This window comes from Tympanuchus pallidicinctus, unplaced genomic scaffold (assembly GCF_026119805.1).
Source record: "Tympanuchus pallidicinctus isolate F22 unplaced genomic scaffold, pur_lepc_1.0 scaffold11, whole genome shotgun sequence".
Lineage (NCBI taxonomy): Eukaryota > Metazoa > Chordata > Aves > Galliformes > Phasianidae > Tympanuchus > Tympanuchus pallidicinctus.
The window spans coordinates 14,408,962-14,427,493 of NW_026294627.1; the positions used below are offsets into that span (position 1 = coordinate 14,408,962).

The 18,532-nt window shown below is 39.8% G+C and overlaps 1 protein-coding gene across 1 annotated transcript in view; it reads right to left on the bottom strand.

The window, feature by feature from the left end:
* The window catches only part of RDX (radixin), a 37,004-nt gene that overhangs the window by 14,788 nt on the left and 3,684 nt on the right, over window positions 1-18,532 (bottom strand). The window contains exons 2-4 of the mRNA XM_052671320.1: window positions 15,459-15,523; window positions 7,301-7,384; window positions 1,037-1,132 (exon numbers count right to left, since the gene is read on the bottom strand). Coding sequence (XP_052527280.1) covers window positions 1,037-1,132; window positions 7,301-7,384; window positions 15,459-15,470 — 192 coding nt within the window. The 5' untranslated portion in view covers window positions 15,471-15,523. The remainder of the gene's footprint in view (window positions 1-1,036; window positions 1,133-7,300; window positions 7,385-15,458; window positions 15,524-18,532) is intronic.

An 18,532-nucleotide genomic window follows, 5' to 3' on the forward strand; every position in this document is an offset into this window, starting at 1 on the left:
TGTGCAAAAATCATGGTTCCATTCATCACCTTTTTGTAGAAGGTATGGACAAGCCTTATCATGATTTCCCTGAAGAGATCAGATGTGATCAGCTTATAAGCCTAGTCTAAGCTGCCTGGCCTATAATTTACACACAAACAGATCTTCTGTTACTTTTCTATTTTATTGGAGCTCAGCTTTCAGCATTGATAATGACAAGAAAAGATCATTTTAACAGCAAGTAATAAGTAAAACAAACGATTGTTGAAAGGTAAATTCAGAATAAATTTCATACATCCCAATTCCACGTGCACCTCACTTCATACTTAATTTCATGTGCACAAGTAGTCCTTTTACAACTTTACCCCACAGTTTGCTTGACTTGTAGAAAGTATGAAAAATGGTAACGAGTTACGCTGCTCATGAATTTCTCATGAAGTTCAACAAGGCCAAGTGCAAGGTCCTGCGCATGGGTCAGGGCAATCCCAAGCACAGATACAGGTTGGGCACAGAATGGCTTGAGAGCAGCCCTGAGAAAAAGGATTTCAGTTGCTGAAGGACTCAACTTCAGCCAAAAACATGAGCTTGCAGCCCAGAAGGCCAACTGTGTCCTGGGTTGCATCAAGAGAAGTGTGACCAGCAGATTGAGGGAGGTGATTCTGCCCCTCTGCTCTGGTGAGATCCCACATGGAGTAGTATTTTGGGCCTCCAACACAAGGAGGACACAGCTGTTGGAGCTGGCCCAGAAGAGGGCTGCAAAGATTTAATGACTTTCTACGACAAGTAATTCATGAAGCTCATGGGCTAACAGAGAGTGAACGGGAGTATAGGGACAAATATGGAAGTCATCTGTACCCTGGGCATCATCCAAAGCAGCAAGGACAGCAGGGTGAGACAGTCTTCTAAACACTGTATTTTGTAATTTAAAGCAAACAAGAAGCTACTACTTGATTAATTTGATAAATCTCACCTATAACATCAAAGCAACAAATCTTATAAAAGTATACTTAAAAAATACAAAATTTATATATTTGCTTAAATGCCAGGAAATTATTACCTTTTTATTTAGCTTCAGCCACGTTGAGTAGCCTTTGCTGTCCACGTACTGCAGTCCAAAAAACCAAACTTCACGAAGACCAACAGTTTTTACAACCTAAAGAAAAATGATCCACAGTTATCAATGATTAGTGAACAGGAATTTTATGGTTGTTACCTTGTATAAGCCACCTCAAATTTAAATGTAACAAGATTTTTTTTTTTTTTTTAATTTTTTTTTTTACATAGGCAAGAGGAGCAAAATACATTCAAAATGAACACCGTGTAGCCGAAGGAAAAGCTCCAGCGTGCAACTTCCTGCATGGATCAAACTCAGCCCCTGAGGAATACAAAGCTGTAAACAGGATCCTGATCTTTGAAATCAGGACTGGGAAGCTACCTGCAGACCAACCAACAAGCAAGTCTACCTCATCCAAAGACAAGCAATGAAACTATATCACTGAATAATAACTCTGGACAAGTATGATGGTAAGAGTATGAATAACCTTCATTAGGTATTTCTGAGATCTTCTAACAGGTAGTGATAAAAGAGGTAAGAGAGATCTGGCTGATAAACCAAGCAGGGATTGCCTACACAGCTTCTGATTTAGGCAAAGGCTATTAAAGAACAAAAACTGTTCTTGAATAAAGGAAAAGCACCTTTATAGATGAACCAAATAGAGAAAATAAGAGATAAGCAGTCCCCACAACAGACAATGATTACTTGCAGTGCAACCATCAAGAAGTTCCACCAGACTGCAGATGAGATACAAAAAAAATAAAAAGAATGAAACTGATGTTACAAAATCTGTAGAAAACCTTCCAAGATGATCTCTGAATAGACAGTAAAAAAAGATGAACTTGAATAAAAGATGAAATTTAACAAAAAAAAAATAATGTGCACAAACGAGGACACTTAAATTTTGTTAACAAAGCAGTTGCTGTAGAGGTAAAAAGCTACAATGCTGTTGTATAGAAATCTATGGCATTCACAGATCTCTAGTACTATATACAAACCGGTTACATTGTCCTATAAAAGGATGCAGCAGCACTGGAAATCCTTCAGAAACATTCAAATGAAGGATCGGGGACATGGAATATCACAGCATAAACTAGATCGGAACACTGACGTGCAGAACTAAGAAAGAGGAAAATATTATACAGGTTCTTACAATGTGCATGGCAAGGAGAATAGGAAATGACCAATCAATGTTTCTCATAACATATGAATTAAGAGAATCAGATGAAATCATTACATAGGAGGTTCAAAGCCAACAAAAAAGAAGCACTCCTACTCTATGAAATAGAATGAAAACACAGAACTATCTTGTAAGTCCTTTGCATGGCAGGAGTATGCCTGGATTCAATAAGCAATTCATCAGAAAGGTCCAGCAACGATTATTAAATAAAGTGAACTCTGGCTCCAGAAGCAGCAATATGGCAGTAATTATGTTACATGCTCAAGTAGGACCAAGCTGGCAAGCTGGTTTACTGAAGGCTGTTTTATTTCCATAAAACATGCACTCAGATCATGTGAAGTAAGAAGAATTTTACACATAGATCCTTCTCCACCTTAAAGAAAGTACTGTCAGGTTGTTAAACTGAAATTTGGAAAATCAGAAAGTGTCACAAGACTGCTGTGTAAAATTTTTTCTGACCCCTTGCATGTGTGTATTGTTGTTTACATCAATATAAGTGCAGCTTTTTATTCTCCTCCTCTACCCTTCCACCTTCAAGCTCCACCAAAGCACAGAATTGACAGTATTCACGGATCCAACATGACTCTTTTAGTGTACAGTTATTTTCTCCAAAGTCCCTACATTCCTATAATTTATCTTCCTACTTTGGAACATCAGAGAAAATGAGGACAAGTTTACTTTAGTGCTACCGTCTTGAATTATGTCTGGTGTCCCAACACAGAAAATCACAGACCTGCTGCTTCCTTGGGCACAGACTGCCTGTCCAATACTTGTCAAACTATCATGGCTGTAGCAGACAAGTCTGAAAATGCTCTTTGCTTTGTAGCCATAGGAGTGAAGCCTTGGTAGCCGATCAGCACTGCGAGCTGCAGCAGAAGTCACCAAGAATCTCAGATGCTCAAGTGCCCAAGAGGTTTGAAGAGCCAAGTGCATCCGCTCTCATCACAACACATCACTCTCACCTGCTGCGTACCGCCCTTCAATAGAGAAGGGCACTGCACCTTATTCAAAGCTATACAGTTTCTCCACTGCAATACAAGGTTACACGTAAGTCAGTACTGAACACTGCTCACATATGAGTTTGTTTTCCATCGTGCAACAAATAGGGAAAAAAAAAAACACTATAACTGAGATGGTCTATAACTACCATCTCAGCCCCCAAAAAACATTTCTGAAACTTTGTACCAGGATAACACAGGCACTTACACACTGCAGTAGAATGATACAAAAAATAAGTACGCAATAGGAAACTTCAGAATTTGATTTACAGTTCTGCCTCAACAGATTTATTAGACAGCCTCAGGCAAATTCTCATCACATCCATGAAACAGATTTATCTGCCATTACAGCCTATGGCTTGGCAATTAACAGGTAATAAAAATGTTGGAGACAGATCTGTGCCTTGGCAAATCAAACATACATAAGAGGATAAACTAGCAGGAAATTCAGTTAGTCAACTTTTGAAAGATTGTAAGGGAGGCTTCTGAAATACCTGAAAAGGAGAGCTGAGGTTTAACTTGAGATGAAGGAGACAATACTCCCAACTCTTCCTGACCTGAAACCACAGTAAACCAGTTCTGATGCCTGTGCCAATTCCATATTGAAAAAGTACAAAAACCAAACCCTCAGACTATGGAAACACGCCTACCACAGCACTCCCTCTCTTCTAGGAAGGAGTCATAGACGAACAATTGGTTGAGAAACAGAAAACGGACCTTCTCTTGCTCATACTGACCGCTGACATGATGGACTAAAGGACTAATGAAAGGACTATGGATGTAGTAGCATTCTGAAAGAGTGGGAGTCATTATAAAACAGGCTTGTGCAATAAACAAGTACTTCAGTGTGTTTCAAAACAGAAAAGAAAAAGCCATCAGAACACCAAGTTCTTTTCTGCTAGCAGACAAAGATAAACACGCAAACAGAATGGGAAACAACTCCAGAAAACAGTATCTACATATTTGAAAGAACCATTGACTGAAGGAAGGACAAGTTGTTCACTAAAACAAAAAGAGCAATAGACAGCAGCAAAAATCATGGACAAGTTATTTTCTGCAAGCTCTAGCTAACAAGTGTATTGCCATGTTCATCATCTCTGCATGAACCTGGCACACCAAATCTCTCAATAGCAGTGCTACTCCATTATTTTTCTATAGAGAAACAGCACGAATAAAGCATGAAAATTTAATGCTGATTTGGCAATGCAGTTCCGCTCATGATACTGCTCTGTGTAATCTATGTATAAATTTAAGATCAGACTGAAAGTATTGGGCCCCTCACTGCAAGAAAGATATTGAGGCCCTGAAACGTGTTCAAAGGAGGGCAACGAAGCTGGTGAGGGGTCTGGAACACAGGCCATACGAGGAAAGGCTGAAGGAGCTGGGAATGTTCAGCCTGGAGAAGAGGAGGCTCAGGGGAGACCTCATTGCTCTCTATAACTTCCTGAAAGGAGGTTGTAGTGAGCTGGGGGTCGGCCTCTTCTGTTGTGTCATTAGTGATAGGACCAGGGGGAATGGCTTCAAGCTACGGCAGGGGAGATTCAGGCTGGACATGAGGAAGTATTACTTTTCAGAAAGGGTGGTCAGGCACTGGAACGGACTGCCCAGGGAGGTGGTGGAGTCACCGACCCTGGAGGTGTTCAAGGAAAGGCTGGATGTTGTGTTGAGGGACATGGTTTAGTGGGAGCTATTGGGAATGGGTGAACGGTTGGTAAACGGTTCTTTTAGGTCTTTTCCAACCTTGGTGATTCTATGATTCCATGATTCTGTGATTCTATTTCTCTCATCACAAAACTATTTCAGCTAACTTAAAGCTTTTCAACTTAAATTTCCACAAGTCGATCATAAGAGGTATCGAGACGTCATAAGACACACAGAGAGGTAAGGAACAAAGTTGTAGAGAACATGCAACGTGTCAGAAAGGAAGAAGAATTCACAGCTGTATCTTTGCTCCCTGCTTGCAAAAGCCCAATTTGGAAGAAACTGATTACCTGGGCACAAGATATTACACAGCAGAATGTCACCGCACCCAACACTGCATGGCAGAAGATACAGCAAAGGTTGGCAATTGAGAAGCAATAGCCTTGGGCTTTTGTGTCACAGGATATCATATTTTTTATTTGATAGTAGTATTGGCTAAACAAAAAGCAAAACAGCTGGCCATGCATTTGTTCCCCTCCCTTCAAGGCTCTCAGAGAGTCAAGAAGTGTATTACTCTGTTGAGGTTGAAGATGCACTGCTACTGACAGCAGCTAAAGGAGAAGGGGGTTAAGTGTGTCACATCTGCTTCTAACAGAAGTGACAAACTTACTTGATTATACAGTAAAAGGCTTAGTGTTAGAAACAAAGAAATTCTCATCCCCTCAATTTACATCCTGAGACATTTAATTGGTGAGGTGAAAGCCCCTAACTGTCACTTTCTCCAAAATGCAATCAAAGCATCTACACTGGAGGGACAGAAGTGACAGTCCTACTAAAACAAAATATATATTTTTTCAATACAGTTGCACTGTTTTTGAAGAATAATTTGGAATACTTCTTCATTTTTTAAATGAATGCACACAACTTGAGCCTGGATTATATATTGTACTTTTTATTTCCTCAAGGAAAAAAGAAATGTCATATTGACAACCTTTCAAGATTTTCTAAAACACTCCACAACCAGTAGCAAAAAATACATATTTCAAGGTTCTGATGGCTAATATCAGAAAGAATGAATGTAAGAACAGTGTTTTTAAAGAAAGCATTCGTGTAGCTCATTTAACTGGTTCCAAGATACAGACAAGTGAAAAGGTGTAGTTCTGATGGGCCTGAAACCAGGAGCACATTAAAAGCTGTAATTCATAGGTTTTCACTCTGAAATTCAAGTTTTAAAAGAAAGGAAACTGGATTACAGGATAGCACTGCTTTTCAAACATTCAATAGTCAATACAGCATCTACAGATTCTTGAAGAAAAAATGCTAGCTTCCCTTAGTTTTTGTGTTACACTCTTTTAAACAATTTTAGTTATAAGAAAGTTATAAGAATTCCTCATAGAAGAAATTCTAACAATCCTACAGCAATTTGTATTTTTCACAGAATCACAGAATCGTAGGGGTTGGAAGGGACCTCCAGAGATCATCGAGTCCAACCCCCCTGCCAAAGCAGGTTCCCTACAGCAGGTCGCACAGGTAGGCATCCAGGCAGGTCTTGAACATCTCCAGAGAAGGAGACTCCACCACCTCCCTGGGCAGCCTGTTCCAGTGCTCCGTCACCTCACTGTAAAGAAGTTCTTGCGCACATTTGTGCGGAACTTCCTGTGCTGCAGCTTCTGGCCGTTTCCCCTTGTCCTGTCTCCATGTACCACTGAAAAGAAACTGGCCTCACCACAATGGCCCCCACACCTCAGATATTTATAAACCTGGATCAGGTCCCTTCTCAGTCATCTTTCCTCAAGGCTAAATAGAACCAGTTCACTTAGCCTCTCTTCATAGGGGAGATGCTCCAGGCATCTCATTTTCGTCATCATCACTGTATAATAACATTACTTTGAAGCACTTCCAAAGAATCACTTTCTGTTATTCTATAACAAGGGAAGATTTAGGTTGGATATCAGGGGGAAATTCTGTACAGGGAGAGTGGTGAGGTGCTGGAACAGGCTGCCCAGAGAGGTTGTGGATGCCCTGATCCTGGAGGTGTTCAAGGCCAGACTGGATGGGGCCCTGGGCAGCCTGGTCTAGTATTAAATGGGGAGGTTGGTGGTCTTGCATGTGGCAGGGAGTTGAAACTTCATGATCCTTGAGGTCTCTTCCAATCCTGGCCATTCTGCAATTCATTCTGTGAAGCAGTTCTATACATAATACTCAACTGACTTCTCATTGTTCACCTACTTATGCAGAATTGTCTTTGAATTTAGCACATTCCATTTGGATTAATGCTGAAGTTCAATTTAATCAACAGGTTAGCTTAGAATCAGTTACATAAAATACACAACTGTATACAGGAGAACAGTGCTGCTTTATCAAACTCTGCTTTAATAACCTCAATATGATGTGGCTGTATACATACACAGGCATATATATACACACATATAAGTACAAATAAGTTACCTGATCAAAGAGCTGCTTGCCTGTTGTATTGGGTTGGATGGCAAATTCCAGCTCTGCATCCATTGTGGTTACTCTGACGTTGATCTACAGGAAACAATGAAAATTTTAAATCACACTGTAGCAATGCAATACTTCCATATACTTTGATTAGTTTGCAAGAAATAGCCTACAAAAAGTACATTCAACAATTTAAATGGTCTTGTACAAAGCTAAGAGTTGACAAAAATCTTTTGTTGTACATAGAAGCATACTCTGCATAATATTCCATGCCAGGCCTGAAGATCAAACCACGGAACAAAGTTCATGTACCATTTTAATGAGAAGGCTGACATAAGTACTAAACTCTCAGGCATTAAGCTATAGGGCACTATCTTTTGGTAGAATTCTCAGATACCTGCTACAGAAAAAGTTCATGTCACAGATCATCACTTCAGTGTATACTTGACAGGACAAAAAGCCAACCAGCATCCTGTCCTGCTATTTCTCAGATTCAGAGACTCAGTGTTATTATACAGATATATGACTAGAGCTCAAGATGGACCAATAAACACTTTCTCACGATTGGAAAGAAGAATCACACTAGTCAGCTTTCTTTATATTGATCCCATTTAATCTACTATAGGACTGAAAACCCACTGGCACTCCATGAGCTTTATCCCTCTCCTATAATAGAAAACCATTTTCCACACCGACTCCCAACATATGTTGTTTGTCTGTTCCAAAGCAAGCAGTCAAATGCTCCAGGTGGTATCCAGAAGCCTACATACCTTACCAATACCTCTTCAGATGGTACACACAGGAGTGAGAATTTTCATGAAACAGAAATAAGTACCAATACACAGTACTGTCTTCTCACAGCTAGAAGAGTCCTCCATCCTACTGCTAGGCAATCAGATTGTATTTATGTTCTGAGAATAGTATAAAGCATTAAAGGTCAAATTTACATCGCCACAGATGCAGGAAAAAAAATGTAAGGCTTATTTAAGGCACGTAGATATATTCTCATTTCTATCTTCTATAAATCATGGAACTGGAATAAACTAGGACTTGTATTGCAGGTTCCAACACTACTTGATCTATGTGTAAACCATTCCTATTCCTTATCTCCCTAATTTTGCCACCAGGTGGAAAAATCTGAGAAGCAAGTCTGGAAAAGTCTCAGTCAGACAGAACACAGAAAAACAGATCTATGATGGGAAAAAGAAAACCGGACAATAATTTGTCCCTACATAACAATTTGAGGTTGTTCACCCCTTTCCCTAGCATCAAGATAAACAGCTCTGGACATGAGCTGGAAGCACAAGATGAGCAGCAGGAGTCAGAAGACCTCTAGGTTATAGACCTACAAACAAGGAAGATAGCAGGGATTACAAACTTTTTGTGTGCAAATACTGATAAAGAACAAGAGTTGAAGGCTTTGGAGAAAAGATAGTAAATTTTTATTGGAAAAAAAATAGAGGGAGGTGTGTGAGAGGAGGAGAGAAGAAGGTGTTTTTTGTATGTTTTGATCCTCTTTTCAAAAAGAGGCAGCTTTTTTAAAAAAGCACTTTTATTCAGCTTTAGAAAGGAAGCCTGCTTTAGCACAGCTAGCAGTAAGTTAAAGGGCTAAAATATAACTTTATTAAATGCCAAAGCACCTCTTATGTAACAACAGCACTGCCAAAACAAGAAGTGCCACAGATTTAAGAAAACTCAGAATGTTAAACTAACTGCAGCAGACTCCATGAAGTTGCAATAGAGACTTCTGACATAAATACCCTTATTTTAAAAAAGTTCTTTTAGAAATGGAAGAGCTCCTGCCTGGAAGTCTGCATCCCTCACAAAAGCTGAAATAAATAAACAGTAAAGTAACAGATGTCATATTAATACTCTTGTAGAACTTAAGTTCTACTAAGAAGTATCAAATTAAATGACAGTAATATTAAAACAACCTCTTACGACATGGGATATTTTTAACAAAAAGCCCACTAATGTAATACTGCCCTTGACTTTTTTTTTTTAAATATATTTTTCACCTATAGATGTTTGAGCTAACTTAGATTTTGCCATGCAACTACTGACCTTCTGCATTTTTATAGCAAAAGCTTTGAAACAAAGTTGTTTCCATCCTGGAAAACAAGATTACTGTTGGCAAAAGGTGACAACAAACCCAGAAGGCTGATCTCCCCTAAATCCCAATCACACCACTCGTTCTCAGCAAAACCAAACCTCTGCTCTCAGCTGCACCGTTAGCTTTATTTTGCAGACAAGGTGCATTAAGAAAGACAGTAAGGAAAGACTGAGAGAACATAGAGAGAGACAGCCCAGTGACTTGGGCAATGGATTGCTGTTCAGGGAAACTGCCACAGGGGGTGGCAGGGGACATTACCTGAGTCACAATTTATGAAGACAAACACTGCTCTGAACATAACTGCTGAGCCAACTTTACCACACAAGCATGGAGACAAGATGAGCCTCTTGCAGAAGTTCTAACACTACCACTGCTCAAGGCACAAGAATTAGTTTATGCCAGCTTCTCCATCTGGCCCTCACCAGGATTACACTCGTTCCCTCAAGCGGCTGAAGCTGCCACAAGGCACTGGGAGCAGATGCTTTGTAAGGATGTCACTCTGTGCCTAACCTAGAAACTTGCCTGCTGGTTTTTGCAGTCCACAGAAGTTTGCCCAAGGAAGCCTTTTTTAATGTTTAAAAAGTTGTGGTGTCTGAACATACATTTGGTGTCACAATTTAACAGTTTGTTCCATTTACTACTGACCTAGAAATATCCATGTGGTCACGGGTGGGAAATACTTAAAAACTTCACTGGAGGTTTCACAACTGGGTAGCCCTTGACCTTGCCTGAGGATTCACAAAGTCTGCATGGTGAGAGACTGCTCCCTGTTTGTAAACCAGGCTGTGGCACAGCTGACACGCAGCTGGGCAATGACCTGCAGCACTGAGACCTGGCAATGCAGCACGTGGACACAAAAAATACTGACTGCACTACACAGGGCACAGAGAGTTCCGATGCTGCCAATGCTCAATCTGTGCAGCTAGGAAGAGTTTTAACACAAAGGATTTAAGACATGTTTTCTGCTCCCAGTTCAGGTATATGAGTATGCCAACCTCCATCCAGAGAGGTTAGGGCAAGAAGCGCACACCTGAGCTGTAGGGAATAGTATTTGAAGATAAATAACTAAATCTATGCCCCAACCCACAGGCAAGATAAGAATGTGGTTAGAGTTTGCCTCTTTCTGGCAGAATATCATCCTGAATATACTACCTCTATGTATTTATAGGTGAATTTACATTAACCGAGCACCTGGACAAGCACGGTCTGTGTTCAAAAGGCCATAATGGAGAAGATAAAAGAAGAGGTTAATGAGTCACTTGAAAGCATTTTAAAAAATTTCTAAGAGGAAGAGCTTATAGCATGGTGCTTTCTTTGGTTGGCTGCTTCTATAAACAAAGATGCGGTAAGAATTCATAAAAAACAGTTAAGATTATCATACCATAAAGTGCACTGGACATTTCTATTGGAAAGTTCCACCTAAGAGCATTAAATCGATGTTTAGACTACCAAGACTTATCTCACAGCTTCTACAGTAACTAGCTTGGCTCCTTGTCCACAGGTAGTAAAGGAAACAAATGGTCAGGGAAAGGAAAAAAGCCACTGCTGTCCTTTAGCCACTGTTTGCTGTGATGAGTTGCGGTGCTTCAGCTATCATTAAGAAGCCTAAAGCTGAGCTGGCACTAATAGGCTGCCCAGAGAGGTTGTGGATGCCCGATCCTGGAGGTGTTCAAGGCCAGACTGGATGGGGCCCTGGGCAGCCTGTCTGGTATTAAATGGGGAGGTTGGTGGCCCTGCATGTGGCAGAGGGTTGGAGATTCATGATCCTTGAGGTCCCTTCCAACCCTGGCCAGTCTGTGATTCTGTAACAGAGAATAGGAAAACTGTTTAAAATGGTGTGAAAAAAATGATGAAAAGATGAATGAGAAAAATTAAAGAATGAGAGAAGTTAAACGGTAAGGATCAAATGGCCTAAAGGCTACAGAATAATGCAACACAAAAATTGAGAAAACTCAAAGTTAGAAAAATCAAAAAGGTCCTCAAAAATGACATCAATTGTCTATTTCTGCTGCACAAAATAAATCATACGTCCAAACCATAACTAATGCTCTGAATATCTAAAGATTGCCCTGCAAAACAAATCCACTTTTTATCAGAATGTTGTTACAATGTAAACCATTCAATTCAACCATTTCGCAGGAATTAACTTTATCCTGCAAATACTGATTCCAATTTTAAACATCCATATTACTTCACAGTGTGATAGCTACTGCTCCTAGATACACAATAGCATAAAATGCCACAGCCCAAAAGAGCTGCTTTTAATCTTCTGACATGTAGCCCTGTGACAACCTGGTATCTTGCTCCTTTGTGCCTTGCACAAAACTGTTGAAAACTATCAGGAAAAAAAAAAACCAACAAGAGCCGATACTTTTAACTCCTCTTACACCTTATAAATGCAACTAAAATTTCAGTCAATTAAACCTAATCTTCTTAGCCTATGAAATGATTAACACTTACGTAACTAATGGTGTCTAATTTTAGACCCCACGTTCCTATTTTTGGTGAAGAGCTGAGAGAATGGCACACAGCTGAGAAACATTTCGTATCTGTTCTTTTTGGAATGAAACATTGCAAGTAAGATTCAACAGATGCTCTGTTCTTCCCTGGGCAGAGAAGTGAGCACATTGCAAAATCAAGCAGAGCAGCCCCAATTTTGATTACAGTAACAAAGACCTAATTAAAGACAAATCAGCAATTTTTTTTATTTTTTTTTTCCAGAAGGATCACTAAAGCTAAATGCAATTTAATTGTGCACTGACAGGCAGAACTGAGAATATTCATGTCTCCAAAGTACTTATTTTAAAAGTAGAGATGCTGAGCAAGCTCCTTGAAAACTGCAGAGAGCTGCTTTGTTCCTAACACACATCAAGTACATCAGACTTTTCTACAGAAGCAAGAACAAGAAAATGTTTTAATAGTGGATGTTTTTCATACACATATTACCTTAATATCTCAAAACAACGCATTACAGTTGCTTATACCCTTTTCAAAACACTACTTTGCACTCCAGCCACTTAACCTAGTAGCCTCTGAGAGAAAATCCCACTCACATAAGAACAGTGACCTTTACTACCACATATAAGAAGATCATTCCCAGTGCCATGAACCTTACTGCAGACAGAGGCTAAACTTCCAGGAAAAATAGCTGAGTCTCAAAGCAAAATTTTTCCATGGTGAAACACTTCACTGGTCTTCATTTGTTTAATTCTGTTTTGAATATTACATAAACTTCCCACATAAAAGCAAGAAAAAACCTGCATTTATTTCCATTGATCTTCCTGTAATCAAGAGTTCAGTGATTTACACTGATCTTCAACTTCATTATTTGTTACAGGTAACATCAAAATAAAATTCATTCTAAAATGCAGAATTTGCTCAGTTTTATGCACAGATTCACTTACAAGCACACTGGATTTCTCAACAACAATCATTAGGATCAACACTGCAGGATCTGAGGGAAAAAAATCTCAACAGGTCAACTTTCAGGGGAAGCTTCACAGTGGCCTATCATTTAAGAAGCTACCAGAGCAAAACCTGAGGTTTGACTCCTACAGGTAAAGTTATCCCACCTGTGCCATGTGTGCTACTACTATGTTAACTGATTATGAGGTACAATTTCTGCAAGATGGAAAAAATCCGTATGACATTTTTCCAGAAAAGTTACCAATTTCATTTCACTTCTTTACGACTCTCTTCACCTGGTGATATCTCAGGAGCGCCTACAACATCAGTAGGAAAAGGCCAACATCTGAAAAGTCTTACATAAAGCCCATCATAGAAGAATACATGTATGCATACTCACACCTTTGGCACAACTCCCGCTTTCTTTCAAAGCTCTGGTAGCAAATTTCTATTTGTAGGATGAATTGTGAGCCCTTCTGACAACTCCATAATGTCAATTCTAAGGATACGCCTTTGCTTCAAGCCTTCCCAAAAATCACATTTCCTACAATTTCCTCTCAAGTCCTTGAGGTAGAGGCTAAGTTTTGTGGTTCTGATCCCACAGCTTAAGAAAAGGTAACCTCACTCAGGCAGAGCTGTTCTCTGTCAATCACACCTGTGAATTCCCTGGGCTGTTACTGCATGGAGTTGGGGGTTTCAGGATCCCACAGTCACTTTTTTCCCTTATTCTAAAAATACATTACCAGTTGGGAAGCTCTATTCAAAGTACAACTCAATTAACATAGCCAGGATTGGAAAAGGTCAGAAAATAATACGTTGCCAATTCATTTTCTTGTCTTTAAGAATGCGGCTTTCTGCAGGAAGGGGTTAGTACACAAATAACTCATTCTCCTTTCATAAAGAGTTAAGATATTGGTCTAAATCACTGGGGGGCCAAAAGGAGAAAATGACACTGACAGTTTGCCCGTGGATTAACAAGTAGATTAAGCTCTAGACACAATTTCTAGCCTTTGGACAGACATGCTCACATTATTCATTATGCCGCACCATTTCCAAATACTGGCGTGTAATACTGACTATTGGCATTTCAAATTAAGAGCAAAAAACTTCTACAAAAAGATACATGTACACTTACACACAATTGCACTCAGTGGTAGATATGCCCCATTCCTCATCTACTACCTCATGAAACATCAGTAAACAAAGGAAGTCTGAAGACTATTACAGAACCCAATTAAGAGGAGGAGAAAATCTTTGACAATTCAGTTCCCTTTCTGAATGTTTTGCTCACTAAACACAAGGGGAAAAAAGAGAACCAAAAGTCATTTAACACATGGTAGACAGAGAACTGAATATACAATATTACAACAACAACAACAGAAGAACAATTTTCTGAGTATATCCTTGAAGGATTCTAAAAATCAGTATCAAGACAAAAATGAAAGTGTTTTTTTTTGTGGACACAAAGTGGATGAACCATATTTTAGCTGAAATGAGGTGTTCTCCCTTCTCTGTTTACCTTCTAGATTTCACCTCCCACCACAGTAAAAACACCACCTAATGGACCCATTGCTATTACTGACACTTCATGCGTCTTTTGTCACAGACCCTACAGCAAAACCTTCCACTTATTCTAACAGACCTTGAGTCAAGAACAAAGTGCGCCTCCACCACCCAGCGTCAACAGTACCTAAAAGATCACTCCCCCTGCCAGCCAACCAGGCTTTAAGTCCACTGCAGTCGTGAGCACTACTCTCCTCTCGAACTGCACAACTGACACACAACTCCTCAAAGCACCAAGCTTCCCCTACATTTCACATGTTCATACCGAACTATCCAGCTGAACTCCACTTGTGTATTATAAGATCTTATGAAACGTATTCTGGAGACGGGCAAAACAACCAGTGCTGTTCTAAGATCACTGCATCATAGATGATAGAAGGGACCTCTGCAGATCCTTCAGACCAACCCCCTGATAAAGTTGGTTACCCATAGTAGGTTGCACCTGAAAGAGTCCAGGTAGGTTTTGAGTATCTCCAGAGAAGGAAACTCCACAACCTCTCTGGGCAGCTTGGTCCAGTGCCATCCTCAAAGTAAACAAGTTCTTCCTCACGTTCATATGCAGCTTCCTCTATTCCAGTATTCCATTACTCCTTCATCTGCCACTGGTCACTGCCAGAAAGAGCCTTGCCCTACCCACCTGACCCCCACCCATCAGATACTTTAAGCACTGATAAAACCCCGTCTTCTCTTCCCCAGACTGAACAGCCCCAGGTCTCTCGACCTTTCCTCGTAAGGGAGATGTCCCAGGCTCTTTATCATCTCTGTGGTCCTCTACTGAACTCTCTCCAGAACTTCTTTGTCTGTCATGAACCAAGGAGTCCAAAACTGAACAGAGTATTTGAGATGTGGCCTCACCAGGGCAGAGTGGAGGGGGAGGATGACCTCCCTCAACCTGCTGGCCACGCTCTTTTTAATGTGCCCCAGGAAACCATTGGCCTTCTTGGCCACAAGGCCACACTGCTGGCTCACGGTCAGCCTGCTGCTCACCAGGACACTCAGCTCCTTCTACACAGAGAATTGCCACTCCAGAAAACTGAAAGTTCTGTTAAATTTTAGATGACTAAGAGAAAAGCAACTTACTGGTTTCGGCATTTTGCTGGCTTTCTCTTGTCCACTTCAGTCTTCCGTAAATTCTTTGTTCCCTTCTGTCAAAAAAAAATGTAAAAAGGGCTGTTTTAAAATTAATCATAACAGAGCTTGCATACATCAGCAAATAGTACAAATGCCAACACAGATAAACAGGTGTTCTGCACATACAAAATGTCCTTTTCAGTAGGTAACAATAACAAGCAGCTAAGTCACCCACTTCCAGAATGTACAGGTTTCTAGAAAGTAGCCTCCTTTCCAGTGCTTATAAAATAATACTCCATTAAAGTAAGAATTAAGATAGCTCCCCAAGTGCTACAAGTTCTTTAAAAACAAAGTGATATTAGACATCTTTCAGTACTGAAAACCTTGAGCATTATGAGAAGAAAAATTTGCTCAAGAAACTCCAAAGTTGCAATTTAAACTGTCAATGCCAGACAAATTTGAAACTTCACGCAAACAAAGAAAAAGTTAACACGATCTTTAAGCATCACAACAGTTTCTTGTGTATAAAAGCATCCACTTCTCTCGGAAGAAACAACACACTCATTTTTCCCAAATGAAGACAAACACAAGTAGACCATTACAGTACAAGTCAAAAATAAAAATTAAGCAAAGCAGATTTTCTTCATTTTGTAAGGAGGAAGGCTACAAGTAATATCTAAATGGTTATGAAATTATCTACTGCTGTGTTCTACAATATCAGAATGGTCTTTATGTCTTGCAAAAAAAACTACAATGCTTGTAATGTGGCTGGGAGATCTCATTCTGCCATGATTCTGTTCACCCCAACCTAGAAAGACTAAGTAGTGGTCATCTTCCTGCTCAACTTTAAAGTACTGACTTCTATGAACCAGCCCGGCAGCTGCTCTGCAAAGAGGACCAAAGGTAGCACTGCCTTCAAAACTGCAATATCATTCATGCTAAGGCAAAGGAAGATGATGCACTATTCAGCATAATCTGAGATGCCACTATTACATTAATCAAAAGTAAACTTCTGTAAAATGGATTTCACAATCACAAAGGAAAAAAAAGCAAATACATTGTTACACATATTTAAATATAAGTTATGTCTCCTTTGCTTCTTACAAAAATACAGAAAATAAGAACAAAGCTTTGCAGAGCAAGCTAAAGGGCACTGGCATTTCCTGGTTTTCTTTTCCTACTTTATAGTTTGTAAAGAAGGAGATTCTGAAGTACTGAACAATATCAGTAATGCTATTTTACTATTTGAATGCACAGTTTGATACAATTTTGAAAAACTTGAGCAAACTTATCCAGAATTACATCTTCCCTCTGTTCTTATTTTTTACTGAAAGAGCTTTGTGGGGAGGAGGAGCGTGGGAATGATGTAAGATAAGAAATGATGTTTCTACGACATTCCCTGGGTCTGTACAGCGCTGCCCTTTGATAGAATGCAACAGCACACAATTCACAGAAGAGGTTGCCCTCCCTCCTCCCAGCCTTCTCTAGCAGCCCCCAAAAAATAAGAAGTAGAACAGCTTAGCTGTAACTTCTGCTATCAGCAGGAAGGATTCCAAGCTGCAGCAACCCCCACGCTCACCTTCTTGCCAGCAAAGGCTCAGCCCTGGAGTTAAGCTCAGAAAACTAACCGTTCCAAAGCTGAGTCTCATCCACCATTTTAGAAGTGCACCAACTCAACAGTTCTCAAACAAATAGTAAGCGGCACAACTGCTTTTATGTGCCCATATTTGCATTGAAAAGAAGAGGTGTGGCAGGATTACTGTTATTACTCAAGTTCAGGCTCCAGAAAACAAATGAGAGCACACAGCACAAGGCTGGGCTGCGACCAGCTGATCGCTTTCTGAAGCCTTTCTAGAAGAAATGTGCCTATCACTTTCCAAAAGGATTGTGCCACACCATCATACCTTTGCAAATGCTTCCAAGATATTCATTTTCTGCTTTTGGTTTTACCTAAACATTTTATTCAACTGCTATAAACCAATCCTAAATTGCTATTCAAAAACAGACTCTAAAACCTTAGGGCAATCGTTTAAATCAGAAATGTCACTACAACATTTCATTCTATAAGATAATTTTAAGTCATCAAACCACAGCTAGTAGATATATAATTTAACTGAATTTACACAATTAACACATACTGTTTGCATGCAATAAAACAAAGTTCAGAATCCTCTTGTCCATAACCGAACACAGTGTCTCTGCCAGCCCCACAGATCCTATGGGCCCAACAGGTGACTGTGGAGCATAGAGAACAGACAAGATCTATACAGAGCAAGCAGTATCTCAATTTTCATTGAAGCATCTGCTGTAGTATCTTAGATTAAAGCTGTAACTCCATTTATTTAAAAGAAAAATATCATAAGTTCCCCCAATTGTGCTGAAGCCTGGTCTTACTGGAGATCATACAAACCACGTGTTGTATTATAAGAAAGAAAGTCACATTAATCCAACACTGATGTTAATTGGAAATTTATAATATGGAAATAAAAGTGCACATGGTGCAGGAACAGCCTGTGTCTACATGCTTTCAATGCTCAGTATTATACAATTTCACAACAATATATTCATATAAAAGCATTGCAACTAATTATTATCACTACAGAAAAATCAAGTTCTTCCCAGATCTCAAAATGGAGCAAAAAAAAAAAAAAAATCAAGCAGCAAATAGAAAAAACACCCTATCTTCCCCAGTTATCAGCATCAATTAGCATTAAAACAAAACAAATATGACAAAAATATCTGACTGAAAGAAACCAAATATCACCACCAGGCAAAATACCGTCACCTCCACTATGACGACTGCAGTAGGAGCTCACTTCTGCCATTTACGTGTATCCAATTTATATTTAGCAGACGGCGTTATTTTGGCTCTCACTAAGCTTTTTGCTGACGCAGTTAATTACATTTGCTCAGTTTTATCTTAACCCCCATTCCATACCAGCCCCGTGGGGCTGTGGGTGCAGAGCTCCTGCTGCAGCTCCCCGGGCCTCGACGCCCTCCTGGCACGTGCTGCTGTGATCCATGTCTGCACTGAGTCACCATGAGGTCAGATGCCACACATCACAAACCAAACAGAAATTCTC